The sequence below is a fragment of the Ceratotherium simum genome, chromosome 9, assembly GCF_057802395.1.
Source record: "Ceratotherium simum simum isolate JZ-2026a chromosome 9, ASM5780239v1, whole genome shotgun sequence".
NCBI lineage: Eukaryota > Metazoa > Chordata > Mammalia > Perissodactyla > Rhinocerotidae > Ceratotherium > Ceratotherium simum.
Genome location: NC_141908.1, coordinates 53,809,803 through 53,828,257, shown reverse-complemented (window position 1 = coordinate 53,828,257; position 18,455 = coordinate 53,809,803). Strand labels below are relative to the sequence as shown.

Sequence of the window (18,455 nt, the reverse complement as noted above, 5' to 3'; positions counted from 1 at the left end):
AGATGTTTGGAAATGGGGCATTTTTTTCTTTAGGAGAAACTAACTGACCTTTGGCCGTGTGACCTCAGGAACCTAATACATTGCTCTTCAAACCTGTAGTCCTCAGACTTGACCACATACTGGAATCACCTGGAGAGCTTCAAAAACTGTGGATGCCTGGGTCCCGTCCCCAGGGTTTCTGGTTTCATTGGTCTGGTTGCAGGCTGGGCATTAGGATATTTGCAAGCTCCCTGGTGACTGTAATGTGCAGCAAAGTTTGAGAACCTCTCCTTCAAACCGTTCTGCCGTGGAGAGTCAGCTACAAATTTAAAAAGTTACTAGTCCTTTCAATCCAATCCCTAGACATAGTGGCATCTCATTAAGTATTCTTCAGTGAACAAATGAGACCAAGTAGTCAGATGAATGAAATGCAATGTTTTCTTATTATCCAGCAACTGTGGAGCTGTTTGCATGGCTCTACCAAATGGATGAATCAACAGATTAAATCTTCCCCAAAATAGGATAGGCAGTGACATATAACATTTATTGTTTCTTTTGATTACTTAAGTCATGCCTATTTATTATAGGAAATACAGAAAAGCATAAAGAAAATAAAAGTCATCTATAATCCTACTACCACCACCATCCAGAAATAATCATTGATAACATTTTTTATATATCCTTTCAGTCTTTTTAAAATGCATATATATATATACACACACACACACACACACACACATTTTTACAAAATCAGTATCACACTACATTTGTTTGGTAATTTGCTTTTTATTTAACAATATCTCATTAACATTTTCTGATATGATTAACTATTCTTCTACAACCTGACTTTTAATGGCAGCGTAATAGCAAATCCTACAAAAGTACCTTGATTTGTTTAATCCCTCACTTGGTCATTCAGACCGTCTCTAGGTTTTTGCTGTTGCAGATAATGCAGGGATCCATTCTTACAGCTAAATATTTGCACATCTCTCTGTATTTCGTTTGGATTCGTGTTCCTAGAAATGGAATTTCTAGGTCAATGGGTGTGCACGCTAAACTTTGGATTTCATAGGTACTGCCAAATTGGCCTCTAGAAAATTCCTACTAATTTGCATTCCCACAAGGAACATATGAGAGGTCATCAAGGGCCATTTGTATTTGGAGAGGTGGCTTGGCTTCATTGTCAGGGGAGTGGGCTTTAGAATTTGACAGCTTTGGAGTGACATCCTGGCTCTTCCACTCATTAGCCCCCTGACTTGGGCTTTTTAACCTTCTGACACCTCTGAGGCCTCGTCTGCTGTCCCTACACCTCTCTGGGTTGTAAGAATTAAATGAGACAAGTATGTGTAGTGGTTATCTTATTTCCCAGCATGTAGTAGCATTCAATAAATGATCACTTTTATTATTGTGCTGCCAAAGGGAAATAGAAATCCATTTTCTTTTCTATTATGCTTACCTAGGTTTGGAGCAGGGAGCTAGAAGGTTGGAGAGTTAGGAACATGAACATTTACTTAAAAAAAAAAAAAAAAAACAGATCAAATTACGTAGTTCCAGGTCCCATAATATTGAAAGTCTAGTTTGCATTTAGTGACAGTTATGGTATGGTGATAGTACCAGTGAAATTAAGCCCACAGTACATGAGACACTTTCCCTCCCAATAAATCTACTCCTACTGACTGGGACTGCAGCAGTGACTAGCAGATGGGACAATAAATAAACCCTACTAGGACAATAAATAATCCCTGAGGACTCCTTGAGAGACTAACCAGAGCCGGGCATGCCTCCCACCTCCATCAGGTGTCTGAGCCAAGACTTCCAGGCAGAGATACCTGCAGTGGGTAGGTCATTCAGTTTAAGGGCTTCTAGTTGGATTCTGACTCTGTAGTTAACAGGAGATATTTGTGTTTATAGCGCTAGAAGATGTTGTGTTTACATAAAATGTCTGCACATTGCTGAAGATCAGGAACAATTACTGAGGCCATTTTGATTTGCATGGGAATGCTCAAGTTCCTTTTTTTCTTTAAATTTACTCATGACCCAAAGAGCCTCTGCATTTGGAAGACGGCACAAGCAACACAGATTTCTTTTGTATTATCAAAAAGAAGAATTTACTTTGAATTATTATTTGAATTAGGAGCTTAAAAATTTCTAATTATACCACACCACTGCATACCATACCATTAAAAAATGGTTTCAAATACTTATAGTGAAAAATACTCCTATAGATAAAACAGTGAAAATGTGCTACTACATATGTATTGTGGAGTACAATATCTAAGGGTCAATTTGCTAAAACAATTTCTGTTAAACCTCCTACTATGAATAAAAAAGTAAAGCCCAGGAGTACTTGTTATTTGCTTTTTGACTAATTATTCCTGGCAACAGTGCTGTGCGAAAGGTGACTCTTTGGTGCTCTTCTGTCATGGGGTAACCAGCTTGCTCAGGGTTGGGATCCTGCACCAGTATTTATAGCCATGCACATGGGTTAGCTGTTTGTCATTCCCGGTGTTAATTTGCCTTCCCAAAGAGGAAGAACCAAGAAGGAATGCCTGCTATTCTCAAGATGACTGATATTTGGTTTCCTGATGCCACTTCTGCCTGGAAACAGATCTGTGCATCACAGAAACATGCTGTGGAATTAGCAATATTACTGTGCATTTAAAGTCCCTCTGAAGTCCCTATTTATGAAGAAATAACTTCATAACTTCTTCTTTTTTAAATTTTTTAAAAGTAGCATTTATTTAATAAGTATCATATTGCAGTAGTTACTTCAATAGCCATTTAAAAGGATCATAAAATGTTTTTTAAAGTATACAGTTGTTGTATAAACATATTAGCACCTGTTCTCAATTTAACTGTACCATCTCCAATCTCAATACTAACTCAAAGCCAGAACAGCCATTTAGCTATCAGTATGCACTCTTCTCCCAGATACGTGGGTACATAGGTGCATTTCTGTGTTTATGTGTGCTTACTCATTTTTCAGCTAAATCTCCTAGGAAGTCTCCACCATTTTTCCATATTCTCTAGGACAGGGCATGTATCCAGCAGGCACTCAATAATCACGTGTTGATGGTGACCATGATAATAGTAATGTAGGATGTAAGGTATTGCACTGAATGTTGTCTTTTCTTTTGCTCCAGGCCCTCTCCCACCGCCTCCTCCAATAAGCAGAAATGGCAGCACGTCTCGGGCCCTGCCTGCCACTCCTCAGTTGCCGTCCAGGAGTGTAGTAGATAGTCCCAGGAGTGGGCCCAGGCCTCCCCTTCCTCCAGACAGGCCTGGAACTGGGGCGCCTCCCCCACCTCCGCCATCAACATCAATTAGAAACGGCTTCCAAGACTCTTCCTGTGAAGGTGAGGTGTGGTCCCAGCTCTTTGGAAACGTACAAGCTACAGGGCAGCAGTTGAATGGCAGATTTGATTGTGTTGTTGTTTGTGTGTCTGCATTAACACTCCTTGTTTGTGTGACCCTCGTTGTTATCACACTGCACTGCTCTGGTCTAACTGCCTAACCATTTTAGGGCCCACCGTGATTTCAAATTAAAAATAGTAATCCCCTTCCTCCACTTCCCAAAAAGCAGATCATTTTTCTCTGTTCCTTGTTTAAGTCTCATTTTGGTTAACTTTCCAGAGATTCCAGAATTCTGAAAAGAACCATTTTTGTCGCTTACCTTCTTCTTGCCTACCTTTCCAAACAGTTTGCTGTAGGCAAGAGGCCCCATGGCTGCAGGCATTAAGTAGCTTACCTCTGCCATTGTCATCAGAGGGTCTTAGTTACTCCTTCCACTGGTGGAGGAGTTACTAAGAAAGGTGTCCCAAACCTCAGCCCCCAGCTCCTGAGCCGGCCTGGCTGGGCCCTCATCACTCTCATTCAAATCACTTGGACTCGTCAGGTTTGATTTGCAGACCAGGATATTTCATCCAGGTGCTGATCAGTGACATTAGAAGCACTTCCAGCTCTTCTCTAAACTTCTAAACATAAAACTAGAAGCCATCTCTGCAGTTCTCTCTCTGCTTCATTCGGTGCCTTTCGTGACATAAGTCTTCCCAGCAGATTGTCTGTTACTGAAGACACTGTTTGTTCTCTCCCTCAGATGAGTGGGAAAGCAGATTCTACTTCCATCCGATTTCTGACTTGCCACCTCCAGAGCCATACGTACCAACAGCCAAAACTTATCCCAGTAAATTGGCAAGAAGTGAAAGCCGAAGTGAGTATTCTGCAAGGGCTGTGGTGGCTTCATGCTAGAGTAGCCTGGGGTACATACAACTGAGGGCTGTATAGGATGTCCAGGCTTCTTGCCTGGAGTGGGGAGATTTCAGAGACATCACTCCTGGATTTGGAGCCATCTCAACCCTGGTAAACTCCCCTTCTGCACGCGATGAGGGAATGGAGACATCCAGAATGCGTATGAGAAACGATTATTTTAACATGTCATGACAAGTGCTAAATACCTTTCATTTGCTAGTAGATTAAATTTTATTTTCTTGCCTATTTGGACAATCCTTCTCCATTTTGATCTTCCTAAGATGGCACAAATAGAGCCATCTTCTACTCCTGCTAGTTTTGAGACTGGGAAAATGTCTTATTAATTATAACAAAAACTCACTGTAACTGCTTTGATCTTTTAAATATGTTTTAATTATAGCTTCACAGAGCATTACATGAAAATGTTAAGTATATCCATAATCTCTCCATGTTAAGTATACCCATACTCTCTCCACATAACAGATATTTTCATTTTACCAAGTTCTCTTCTAGTTTTTATCCATCTAATTTTGATTAATTTATATAGTTATAATTACAGATACAGTTTTTTGGCAGTAGGGTTTATATAACATTGCTTGGTAAACCCTTCCCTATTTTATCACATGGTTTTTATTTTACAGGATTCCATCAAGTCAGCATATAATAATTTAGTTTACCATTATTGGACATTTAGATTGTTTCTGTTTTTTTGCTATTATATGTAATGCTACCATAAAGAAGTGAATCACAGTGGGGAAGGGAGAATGGGAAGTTAGTATTAAATGGGTGCAGAGTTGGAGCTGGGGAAGATGGAAAAGTTCTGGAGATGGACAGTGGTGATGGTCTCACAACAATGTGAGTGTACTTAATGCCACAGAACTGTACACTTAAAATGGTTAACATGGTAAATTTCATGTTACATATATTTTACCACAACAAAAAAATTTTAATAGAAATAAATTAAAAATTTTTAGCAACAACAAAAAAAGAAGTAAATCACTTTTCCCCTATTAAAAAAAATGTGAACAAGAAGAGGAAATAGAGAAACTGGTATTTCACAACAATAAGTGTATAGAAGAAAGAATTAGCACCAGCCTTAGCTTCAGAACCAAACTCTTGAACCAGAAATGTGTGGAGAAAAAGCGTTTGAGCATGTCAAGGAACTGTCACAGTGTCCCTAACCTTGTGCTCACTTCCTAGTAGAGCTCCTTACACATACTCGGAGCCTACTGACTCTTAACACACAGTTGTTAATTTTTGGTTGGTTGGTTCCCAGCCTCAGAGCAGATTAATATCATCTGCAGTTAAGATTGGTTAGAAGCAAAATCACTGACTTCAGGGAGAAGTGATAGGTGGCAGTCTCGGGTCAAAGGAGGAGATAGGGACACAGAGTTGTGCTGTGTACTGCAGCACAGGACAATTCCAGATGTTTCTACCGGATTATTAAGAACAGGTCAGGGCCAGCCCCGTGGCTTAGTGGTTAAGAGCGTGCGCTCTGCTACTGGTGGCCCGGGTTCGGATCCCAGATGCGCACCGATGCCCCACTTCTCTGGCCATGCTGAGGCTGCGTCCCACATACAGCAACTAGAAGGATGTGCAACTATGACGTACAACTATCTACTGGGGCTTTGGGGAAAAAAAGGAGGAGGGTTGGCAATAGATGTTAGCTCAGAGCTGGTCTTCCTCAGCAAAAAGAGGAGGATTAGCATGGATGTTAGCTCAGGGCTAATCTTCCTCACACACAAAAAAAAAAAACAGGTCAAATTGTGCTTTCTGCCTGTGTTGAAGAATTCAAAGAATTAGAAACTATTTTAGGAAAATTTCCATGAACAGATGCCAGAAGTAAACAGAATACTGCTGCTTGAAAGGAAAAGTTTAATTCCTGGAAAAACTCATTTATTGGAATATTGCATTCCTAGACGATGCCTAATAAAAAAGGTATAACTATAACAAAATTATCATGCAAGAGTTTGTCGTTGAAATTTTTGATGAAAAATAAGTCTTCACGTGGAACAAATATCTTTGAGTTCTCGCTCTCTCTGTGTTTATGTGTGCATGCATATACTGTGTGTGTGTGTGTGTGTGTTTACATCAGAAGAGGGGCTTCTATCTGATAAGAGTACAGCCTGTTTTTCTTCTCTCTTGGGCACTAATAAATGAATTCACTTTAAAGAGTTGTTTACATAGACTCTAAATAATTTTTCCTGGCTTCTTATAAGCACTCTTATTCTAATTTAAATATTATTTGTATATTTAAGTCAGTAACAGAACCATCCCCCCAACCCCCTCTAGATTTTTAATTTATAGCTGAACACACTCCCTCCCCCATCCTCCTGTCTTTAAGGCTATACAAAACTTGAGGACTAGAACTATGTCCTGCTCACTACTGCATCTTCATCGAGTGGCACAGAGCCTGAAACATGGTAGACGTTTAAAATTATTTCTTAAGTTGGTGAATTAATTTCCACTGCTCCCCAAAAGTGTTTTTGTAAATTTGCTTTAACTATTTCTAGTATTATGCACGTTTAATATTTTATAGTGATAATGGATCATCTCTCTAACAAAAATAAATAAAGTACTAGGGTGGTTTTATTCTGCTCCCGTAGCTGCCTTGGCCTCGAGGCCCATAGCCTGGTAGGGCACCCAGACAGCCCTGAGCAGTGCCACCTAATTACAGCTGTGCACAGGCCAGTCTTCGTATTGCTAACCACTTGCGTGTCAGTTGATGGTCCAGGCCTTATGACAGGTGGCTGGTTTACATCCAAATGAGTTTTTCCTCAGATCCTGCCCACGAAAAGACTTGGTTGGGATGGTAAGAGGAAGAGACAAGGTAATGGACTGCAGTGTTTTCCTCTAACTCCTCTCCTTGCTCAGAGGTTTGGTTCTATCTCAGAAATACCTAAGTAGGCTACTAGGGCCGCTGTCAAGATGCCAGCTTGAGGAATCTGTGCCAGCCCACCAGAGTCTCAGAGCAGTGGCCATAGCAGACCTACTCAATTGACATGTGTCCCTGGTAGACATGCTCACAGCATCTGAGCACCCGGCTTCATGCCCAACACCTGTAAAAGCCTCAAAAAAATGTGTGTGGGACAAATGAATTTGAAAAATTGTGAATGGATTTTAAACCTGGTTATGGTGCACTGATAGCCCACAAATATGCATCATTTTTAAAAGAACACTATCAACAGAGTGAAAAGGCAACCCCTGAAATGGGATAAAATATTTGCAAATCATATATCTGATAAAGGATTAACATCCAGAATATATAAAGAATTCTTACAATTCAACAACAATGAAAAAACAACCCAATTTTTAAAATGGGTTGAATACTTGAACAGACATTTCTCTGAAGAAGATACACAGATGTTCGATAAGCACATGAAAAGATGCTCAACATCACTAATCGTTAGGGAAATGCAAATAAAACTACAATGAAATACCACTTCACACTCATTAAGATGGCTACTGTCAGAAAAGCATTGTTTAGAAATTAGAAGATACTTAAATGCCTAACAAAAAGGGACTGATTAGATAAATAGACTGTAGTATGCCTATATAATAGAAGGCAGTGTGTCATAACTATATTTGTAAAGAGGAATGACTTTGAAACTGACTATATATGATCCGGTTGTGGGGGGCGGGGAGGGAAATTTATATGTAGAAAACAAGTGGAAAATATGCAAATAATGTTTTTGGTTATCACTGGGTGGTGCAAGCATGGGTGAAGTTTTTGTTTTGTTGTTACTCATCTATATTTTCTAAATCTATATAAACACATACTACGTTTGTGATAAAAAGAAAATAATTTTTTTTTTAACTTTCTTAACTTTGTGCAAGTACTCTGTAGCCAGTGGTGGGTCATCCTTCTCTGGTAATGTTTGTTCAAATCCTTACTTGCTTCCTTCACTTCTCACTTCTCATCCACATGTGCCAGTTTTTTACAGCCTTGGTCATAGAGAGTGAGGTAGTGGATACTTTTGCAACCATCCTTGAGTTTCTACAGTGAGAAGATAAGGTTTCTAACCAAAATTTGTATTTTGTCTATTTTTTCATCAAGGTGGATCCAACCGAAGAGAAAGGGGTGCCCCACCACTTCCTCCCCTCCCGAGGTGATCCTTGCCTGCTGTTCTCCACTCAAGCCCAAGAGCTACTTCTGTGGTTGCTATGGAGAGTTGCACATCTTCCTCCCGTCTTCCCTTGTCCTCTTCATATTGGCAGGAGGGAAGAAGGGAGGGTGACGTGGGAATATGTGTGTGTGGGGTGGGAATGCAGTAAGGAACGCACCTAGCTTTTTATATTGTGTATATTCTCAAAGCTATTGCTTGCTTAAGCTACAGCCCACCAGTGTCGGCTGCTTGGGGGTCGATAGGCTTTTGTGGTAAGTAGGCAGAGAGGAATTGCGTCGCAGCTTTCAACCAACCAAATTCAGGCATTGACTGCTTATTTGCTACAGACTATAATATTCAAGTCCCTGATAGCTGTTTGCTTCCTGGCCTTTTTTTGCAGCTTGGCCTGCTGTCTATTTCTATGAACCACAGACCATTTAAGCAAATTGCTGCATGAGGGCTCACATAAAATTTTTGCAGTTACAGGCTGTCCGGTCTTTGACAGTCTGAGGAAAGCTCTAGGACAGAGCTGTCCAATAGAAATATAATGTAAGCCACATATACAATTTAAAAATTTCTAGTAGCCACATTAAAAAAGGAAAAGAAATAGGTGAAATTAATTTTAATATATTTTATTTAACCCTAACATCCAAAATATTATCATTTCAACCTGCAATCAATGTAACAATTATTCATGAGATATTTTACATTCTTTTTTTGGTACTAAATCTTCAAAATCCAGTGTGTAATTTATGCTTAGAGAACGTCTCCAATTTGGATAGTCACATTTCAAGTGCTCAATAGCCACAGGTGGCTGGTGGCTACCATATGGGACAGCACAGGTCTAGAAGATGGACGCTAGTGCAAAAACCTCTTGTATAAAAAACAAAAAAGGCAAGATGAGCTTTAGCAATTCAAGAGGTAACCAAAAATAAAGTTGGACCCGACCCCCTGTTTGGCAGACATCTTGACCTTAGATTTTGCTCCCTTATTTTCCCTTTTCCCTTAATATCTCTATACAAGTGTTGCTTCACAGTTCCCAGGTCAGCAACTGATCTAATAGGGTTTACAGTCACGTGGAATAAAGCCATTGGAAAGAAACTGAAGGCCAGTTGGGGCTTCGGGGGCTCGGAACCAGCTGGCTGGGGCTCACCTGTCAGTTGGACTCCTGCCTTTAGCATTGGAAGCAGCTTCTCTCTCCCACCCAGCTAGCTCCTCAGGGCGGGAGGCTGTAGGCTCCGTAGCTGGGGGGAAAGTCAGGGAATGGTAGCAAACAAGAAATGCGGAAGAAGGGAACAGATTTGAGTTTGATGGCAAAACGCTAATCTAAATCTGATGCTTATGGAGTTGAGAGAAAGAGAGATTGCTACTGGAAATTGGAAGGAATTTGTTTTGAATCTTCCCGGAGAATCATTTGCCTTGGATCTATGCAAATTAAGCTCCATGAAAGGACCATAGGGAAGAGCCAGCCTTGCCTTTTTTGTATGATTTTGTTTACAAAACTTTACTGGGACTTTTAAATCTAGCTATAGAGTTGGAAAAAAAATATTTCCATTTAGATTTTTATATAGTTGATGATGTTTAAAGTTACCATTACTTATTTTTTAAAAGCACATGGCCACATATGTATATGTCTATCTACCTAAACTTTGTATCATGGTTTCAATGTATTGTTCATGTATTACTGGGAGATGCTAACAAGAAATCAATCCAAAGAAAAATTTGAAAGAAGCATTCCTATTTATAGAATAAATAATTGTTTCATTTATATAAAAGCAAAAGAACTTAGAGTTCTAATAAGTGGGATGTCTAATAAATTATGAAGTTGCCCATTTGAATATATTGTATTTTTGTAACTTTCCTTGCCAAAATCCTAGATTTAGTACGTTAGAGAACTTGTTTTTTTCCCCCTTTCTCCTCTACTTCATCTGTCTTTCATAGTCACTTGGGGCCCTTTACCCAAAAAGAAACAAGAAATACAAAGGTGTAACGAGCTTGGCAAAGTATTTTCAAAAATTTTTTTCAATCTCTAATATTTTGGTAAAATAGTAGCGTCATTTTATTTGGATTCTTTGATCAGATGTCAACAGTTGATAAAAATCCCTATGATAAAGCCTAACGACTCACTTTAGAAAAGATGGAGTTTAGCCTTCCAAGCAAATACGGCAGAGAAAAGTCTGACCCAAAGAAAATGGTTTGAATTTTGTAAGGGATAGGGGGAATTGCCAATTTCCTTATATATCCCAACTATGAGGGTACCATTCTAAAGTTTGAAACAGGGTCACAGCTTAAAGTTGCTATTCATCCAAGATAGAGATGTGTTAGAATGTATTTTTTAAGTGAATGTTTATTAATACACCTACTCCCTTTGTTTGAAAGTCAGCAACCTAATTGCATCCAAAACTCTGAGTAAATTCTATGCTAAAATCTTCAACTATGGCAAATCACAAAAATGAATATTTTCTTTCCTGAAATCAGAGCTTACATGTGTTTTTTTCCATAAAATTTCCAGATAAGTGTATTCAAGATGCAATACAGTATTTTAACATTCACATACCATTATATATTGAAATGTATTACAGTATTAAAATTCAGTGTTCAGTATTTATTTCACTATGCATTTTATTAGTAAAAGCCGAGAAAAAATGTTTAATCCAATGGTGCCTTACTTTGTGATTTGGAAGAAATCAACTTTTTATGTCTAAGTATTAGCAGATTATTTGCATATTTGTAAAAACTGTTAGGTCTTTATATTTTAACTTGTAATATCAATTTTGTTATTTTAGTAGCAGAGATGGGATGATTGTTAAAGTGCCCAAAATTTTTTGGCATGATATTAATTTTTCCCTGTTTATAGTCAGGGACTGTAAAGGAAGAAAAAAATGTTTTTCATACCACTGCACTATGCAAATATGCACATTTTGTTATCTATGTCATCAGGATAGTTTAAATGGTGGGGTAGAGTCTACTCTAGACATCTGCGTCTTTGTAAGTTAGCCAGACAATAAATAAAAGCAGAATGATGAGTGTCAACTGGTGGTTTTTATTTAAGTGTTATCTATGGAAATATAAATGAAAAAGCAAGTGTCTGTTTTCTGTTTTATACTCTGGTAAAGAAAGACAAACTCAAAAAAAAAAAGAAGAAGAAAGTCCATGGAAGTAAGTAAATATTCATCACTTTTACTTTCTAATCCCTTGTTTGTTTTTCTTGAGAACCTGAATCTTTGTCAAAATCTGTTGTCTGTTTACTTAGGGCAGATGCTTCTACTCTAAGGCAGAGATGGTTGGTGGAAGCAATGGGAGGTGAGATTACAAAGACTAGCCTTGACACTGATAAATATAGGAAAGGCCAATGAGAATTTAGGAGGCCTGATAATTTTTTAAATTATCTGCTATGTGTGTGTACATATCTTAATATAGTGTAACGATTAATAGAGTAGGAAAACCTACCTCCATCTCTTACTTGCAAGTCACTTCTCTAAGCCTCAGTTTCCTCATCTAGAAAGTGAGTAACTATCTTACATCATTAATAAGTACATTAAATGGGATAATACACTCAGCACTTGGCCTGACTTATTCTCAGCACTCGATAAGTGGTGGCCACTATTAGTGTGAAGTAGGAAACAAATATTTATATAACGTTCCCAAATTAACTGGAACCAAATTGACTAGAAGGGGATTTGCTAGTGTACTTGTAAAGGAAAGGGGCAATAGCAGAAAAAATATCCGTATCAGAAATGCAAAACAACCTCTAGACAAAGGTCACCTTACGTGCTGTCAGGTATAACTCACAGGCCTGGAAAATGAAAATTCATGTCACTTCAGTCAGCAAAGAAATTATTAGATTCAGTGTGAAGTCACAGAAATGAAGACCTGGAAACAACCTTATATAGAGAGCAGCCTTAGAATTTATGACCCACAATGAGCACTTTCGAGAGTGGAAGGGGGTGCTAATAATGATAGTTGCCTTGGCACAGCAGGTATAAATCAGGCTGTCCCGGCAAACTGGCCCATGTGGTCACCCCACTCAGAGATCATCTAGTCCAGCCCTCTGGTCTTACAAGTGGGTAATTTAAGACCCCAGATCACATACTACCGAGGGACAAGTCGTATGACTTTTCACCCCACCGCACTCCCTTCTTTATAATCCGTCTTACCTCTAGCTAAAGTCTCTGTCTCTGTTTTTCACGTTTGCTGGAAAGAAAAGGCCAAATGACAAGTTATGGAGTCAGAGAATGAGCCCTGGACACACAAACTTGGATCTGAATCCTGCCTCTGCCACTTGCTCCCTGTGAGTCCACCGACAAATTATTTAAGCCCTCTGAGCTCTAGTTTCCTTAACTGCAAAATGGTTACAAAACTTAAATAAATATACAAAACGTTAAACAAAATATCTGGCATATGTCAGGCACTCAATCCTAATCCTTCTGCCATCAAATCTCGGCCATGTTCAGGAAGGAATTTTCAGTGCATTCAAAAGAGTCTGATAGGGCCGGCCCTGTGGCTTGGTGGTTGAGTGCACGCACTGCGATGCTGGTGGCCCGGGTTCGGATCCCGGGTGCGCATCGAGGCACCACTTCTCCGTTCATCCTGAGGCCGAGTCCCACATACAGCAACTAGAAGGATGTGCAGCTACGGCACGCAACTATCTGCTGGGGCTTTGGGGGGAAAAATAAAATAAATAAAATCTTTAAAAAAAAAAAAAAAAAAGTCTGATAAAATTTAATTAGAAAACTCTTAGGAATAAAAATAGCTTTCAAAACTGACCTCATTTGTTCAAACTGGAGTCATTCATTTCATTCATTCCTCCGCTCAATAAATTCTTATTCAGCACTTACGGTGTGCCAGCTTCCCCCCAATCAAACCAGTGTCCCCACCACAACTATATCAGTCACATGACCTCTGAGAGGCTCTTAAGGAGGCCGACACCCCTGTTCCCACCAGGAACAGGTGCAACTTCAGTCACCCAAGCAACAGAGGACTTTCTATTAAGCAGGGAAGTGAATACTTGATCATTCCCTCCTTAAGTAATTATTTGCTTCCTTTTCTCCTTTAATCTCAATGGGCGAAGTACATTGATTGACTTTTTTTTACATTTTTTAAACCTACAATAAAATTGAAAAAAAACGTATTTAGAAAAAGTTTTTTTTTTTTTTTTTTTTTTTTTGTGAGGAGATCAGCCCTGTGCTAACATCCGCCAATCCTCCTCTTTTTTTGCTGAGGAAGACGGCCCTGGGCTAACATCTGTGCCCATCTTCCTCCACTTTATATGGGACGCCGCCTTTTTTTTTTTTTTTTATCAATTTCTTTTTTTTTTTTTTTTTTTTTTAGAAAAAGTTTTGATTGCCAATAAATGATGTCTTTTTGGTTTTGATTGATTTGAAAAGTAAACTCAAGAATTCCCAGTTCTGGGCCGGCCCCGTGGCTTAGCGGTTAAGTGCGCACGCTCCGCTGCTGGCGGCCTGAGTTCGGATCCCGGGCGCGCACCGATGCACCACTTCTCCGGCCATGCTGAGGCCGCGTCCCACATACAGCAACTAGAAGGATGTGCAACTATGACATACAACTATCTACTGGTGCTTTGGGGGAAAAATAAATAAATAAAATTAAAAAAAAAAAAAAAAGAGAATTCCCAGTTCTCTAAACATTCCAATTAACTGAAGGCTTCCTGGACAAATAATTTAGAGTGACCCCCTTCTCCCGTCTTCCCTACAGCGCCTCTTCCCTCCGCACTGCGGACTTGGCACTTAATGTCTATCTCTGGAGATACATTTAGCATATACATACATGTCCGCCTACTGGTAAATGTTTGGAAATGTCCCGTCCATCAACATTCTATCACAAATTCCCTTTCTGAAAATTTTGCTTCCAGCATTGCAGAGGCACTTTTATAGGAAGTTGATGAAGCTCAAGATTTGGGACCTCAGGTTGCAAGGATCCCTTCTAATTAAGTATTCACTTTCATATCTAATTTTTTTATTTATGATTTTGTATTATTTTTTTTAAATAGAGCAATCTAAACTGTCTAAAGCTTCAGACCCCATAAAGCCTGGATCGTCTTTGCATTTTTGCCCTCCCCAGCTCTGATGCAGAACTCAGTCAAAATAGATGCCTTAAAAACTTTCTTAAGCCACCAGCTTCCCATAAGAGTGACATGAGAATCCTAGACAAATATAAGACAGCACAAGTGTTTGCCTCCTTTGTACTCCCAGAGTGGCCTGTAGATATTTCTAAAATAATTCAGTCATTGCACAGCCCACATCGCATTAGAGTCAGTTAAAGGCCCCACAATATGACTCATCCAGGACAACATGTAGATCTTTGAAGTGTGTAGGAAATAAGTCTGGACGTTATTAGACATCAAGCTCAAATTTAGCCTAAAACTTGACCAGGAAGATGCTGCCAGAACACCTGGAATATCCACGATGGACATAACATAAATGTGTTTTAGTCGTGAAGAATTCCCAGCCTTTTCCTGTTTTGTGTCTTTTTAGCAAGTTAATAAGTTAAAGGTCACCTGTCAAAATGCTATCTATTTCAGATAGATCCCTGAAACAAATAGCAGCAGATAATTGGGAAAACCCTAATGCTTAATGGGGGTATCATATTCCCTGAGATTCATTTTTACATTTATTCCTTCAAACCTTCAACACACACTGATGAGTAACTACGATTAAGCATTGGAAAGAAAAAGATACGCTTTATACACTAGGAAGTGCTAGTCCTAGAACCAAAGGTGTTATTTTAAATTCTAGATCTGAGAAGACCTTCAGCCAGTAGGCACAACCCACTCTACCACTGGTTTTGGAATGCTCCTCACCACCAGCACAGGGCTGCTTGGTTGGCTCTGTGCATGAAAGGGAAATTCCCCCTTGGTGCACCAATAGACTTACTCTTGGAGCAAAGGCATAGATAGGTCTCAAATGAGGCCGCCATGGAAAAACAGAAAAATATATCTAAAGCATAGTGTCAACACAGTAAGTTTATACCATCAAGATGCTTTACCTAATTTACTTATCTAGATGACAACACTTACGTATTGTCTTTATTTTTCATATCACCACCACCAATTATTGATCACCTACTATGTACTACAAATTGTGCTAAGGTCTTTACAAATATTATTGCATATGTTATTGTTAATCTTTGTGACTTTGCATGTGGAGAAACTTAGGCCTGAGTGGATTAGAAATTTGCCTCAAGCCACTTGCCTTGAATGGATCCAGAATTCAAACTCAAGTAAATAAATTTGAATGAGGAGTCATAATATCGTTGTCAACTTCCTCTGCCAGTTTAAAAAATACTGACATTTCATAAAAGCAAGGACATTTTAATAAGGCAAAACAAGGGAAGACCTAATCTTAGAATAAAAGACAGTAGGCTCAAGTGAATAAATACAGCTTCATGGAAAACTCACTAGGTTGTCCTTATTTTCCTCATTGGGCTTATGGACCGGTTCTAGCCCTGGGCCAGCATTTACCACCTGAGGCACGTTGTCTCTTGGTTCCTTAGAGCTTGAGGGGTGGTCATAATCCCTACCCTGAGGTTTTTAAAGGGATGTTTTATATCTGTACTTTTCAACTCATCTTCTTTTAAGGTGATCTCAGGGGAGGCACTAAAATTCAGCTGTCATTTCGTTAAACACTTAGATTTCTGAAAGTCCGCATCTCAGAGTCAAACTATAATGTGAATAATTAATTTGTTCCCCTGAATGTCACCCTTCCTTTGTACTATCCATTATTTGTGGGGTATTTCTTCCATTCGTATCATAAATTTTTGTATTGAATTTATTTTTTACTCTCCTTGAAGTTGGAAAAGTCATCTGGTTCTATTAAATTCCAAATAATAGGATTGCTTTCCCATAATAGCCAGAAGTAAACCTCATGTTCTTTGCCTCAGTCTTACAACCTAGCACGCATTCACAGGGGAAATGAGGTTAAAGCAACAAGACAGTCATATTCAAAAACACTGAAATGAGTGGCTCTACAATTTCAAAGCATTTCCACACACATTACCTCATTTTTCCCCCACAGCAGCCCTGTGAAGGAGGAGGAAGCTGGTCTTCCATGTTACAAATGCAGCGCTGAGGCACTGAGAGATGAAGTGACTCGAAGGTCTCACAGCTCGTCTGTGAAAGGGACCAAGACTAAACCCTCTCTGACCATTTCAATCACACTCGTTGAATTGCATTTTTACCCTTATTGTCTTCATTCATTTGATAAATATTATTGAGCACCTTCTCAATAATCAGAAAGCATGGGTTGAGTCCAGCTGAAGACACGAAGTACCATATAATTCCGTGTTTCAGGGAGCTTACAGTCTTTTGGGGGCTGAACACAAACAACTGAGGCAAGTACACAAACAACTTCAGGACTAGGCAGAGTACATGTGCTATTCAAAGCTTGAAATAATGCATCACGAGGATCCAAAGAAGGTACAACTCCTGTGAAATTGATTGAGCCTTACTGCCTCACACTCACATGTGTTTTCCTCGTCTTTCTCAGTTAGATTTGCAGTGTTTCTCAACCCCTTGCACCAGAATCATCTGGAGTGCTTATTAAATACAGATTCTTGGGCTCCACCTCAGACCCACCAAAATAAACATCTCTTGTAACCCAGGGAATTTTTTTAAAATACAGAATGCTTCACAAATTTGCATGTCGTCCTTATACAGGGACCATGCTAATCTTGTCTGTATTGCTCAAATTTCAGTATATGTGGTGAACAGAACACGGGAATTTGTATTTTTAACAAGCTTCAAGGTCAGTCTGATGCACACATTCAGATTCAGAATCACTGTTCTGAGGTTTTATTCTTGCATTTGGGCCTTTAAAAGGATAGAATATATGAAATAATGTGGAGATTAAGTCATAATATGGCATTCACTTTTTGTCATACTCATTTACTCCACGTAACACTGCCCCCTGCATGCTGATTCATTAGAATGCTATTTGTCTCTAAAATACGTTCCTTAAGAAATTATCTCTATCTCTATCTATCTATCTGTCTATTACCAAACTCTGTGATACATTTCTCTCATGCTAAGAGCTACCTTACCTTCTCAGCCAGAAAAACATTATCTAATGACAGCACTGCACAGTCCTGGCAGAGAGTATCAGCCCTCTGTACTAAGTGTATGTTCTACCGTGTTTTCTTGAATTAAGTGTGTTCACAATGTGTAGACTCTCTCAATACCATTTTCTGGTCAGTTCTGGTAAATAATTTTGACCCGTAGCGCTATCAAAAGATGACAGCACAGGTACTGCCATAAAGAAATATAGAAGAGCATCATATTGGATGATAAAATTTTTTAAGCAGTTCAAGATGACTTTAAGGAAATGGTTGTAACAGAGAGAAAGGGTCAGCAAGGATTCAGCGTGGTGGAAATCCTTTGGCATTATAAAGGGTATCATAAACATCCCTTCAACCAGGCAGGACGGACTAACAATTATGACTGGTTTAGAATGGGAAAGAACTATGCTTTATGACCTTAGGAGATTTAAAGAGAAGAGAAAATCCACGTTAGAGGAACCCCTGGACTCAAGGACTTGACCAAAACAGCCTGTTCACTCAGGCTCCCCTGGAACGCACACTCCTGCAGTTATCGGGAATACTACAGTGTTGCTGGGACTGCAGTCTCCATGCTCACAGTGTTTCACTGCAGCCGATGGACATAGTTACAAGACACTAGAGCAGTGGTTCTCAAACCTCAGAGAATCACCTGGAAGACAGAGTCTTGAGCCCTACTGCTGGAGATTCTGATTCAGCAAGTCTGGGGCGAGGCCTGAGACTCTGCATTTCTAATAGGCTTCCAGGTGGTGCTTGATGCTGCTGGTTCTCAGACCACACTTTTTGAGCAGCACTGATCACTACCTGTAATAATGAACAGTTTTCTTTCTATTAAACTAATATGTATTTATAGCATCAAACCTAAATACTGTGTCCATTATTTGCCTCATGGTTGAAGAAACTTAGCTGACTAAATAGAAAACCAGTTGGCATGGCACTGTTGTACCTGAAACATAATTACGTCTTATAATTACCTAATTCTGTCCCTTTGACCATTAATCATATCTATTAATCTTTTTTGTTGTTGCCTTGCCCACATATCATGGGGGGTGG

The 18,455-nt window shown here is 39.3% G+C and overlaps 1 protein-coding gene and 1 non-coding gene across 5 annotated transcripts in view; one reads left to right on the top strand and one right to left on the bottom strand.

Annotated features, from left to right (window-relative positions):
- The window catches only part of WIPF1 (WAS/WASL interacting protein family member 1), a 116,356-nt gene extending 104,990 nt beyond the window's left edge, over positions 1-11,366 (top strand). For all 4 annotated transcript variants that reach the window (XM_014784635.2, XM_087435408.1, XM_014784634.2 and 1 more), the window contains 3 exons: positions 3,123-3,335; positions 4,076-4,189; positions 8,285-11,366. In XM_014784635.2, the coding sequence (XP_014640121.1) occupies positions 3,123-3,335; positions 4,076-4,189; positions 8,285-8,340 (383 nt within the window). In that variant the 3' untranslated portion in view covers positions 8,341-11,366. The remainder of the gene's footprint in view (positions 1-3,122; positions 3,336-4,075; positions 4,190-8,284) is intronic.
- Positions 11,367-16,962: 5,596 nt separating this feature from the next.
- LOC147916305 (U6 spliceosomal RNA) lies at positions 16,963-17,066 on the bottom strand. The gene has a single exon (XR_015553291.1). It is a non-coding gene; the product is annotated as a U6 spliceosomal RNA (small nuclear RNA).
- Between the last annotated feature and the right edge of the window lie 1,389 nt (positions 17,067-18,455).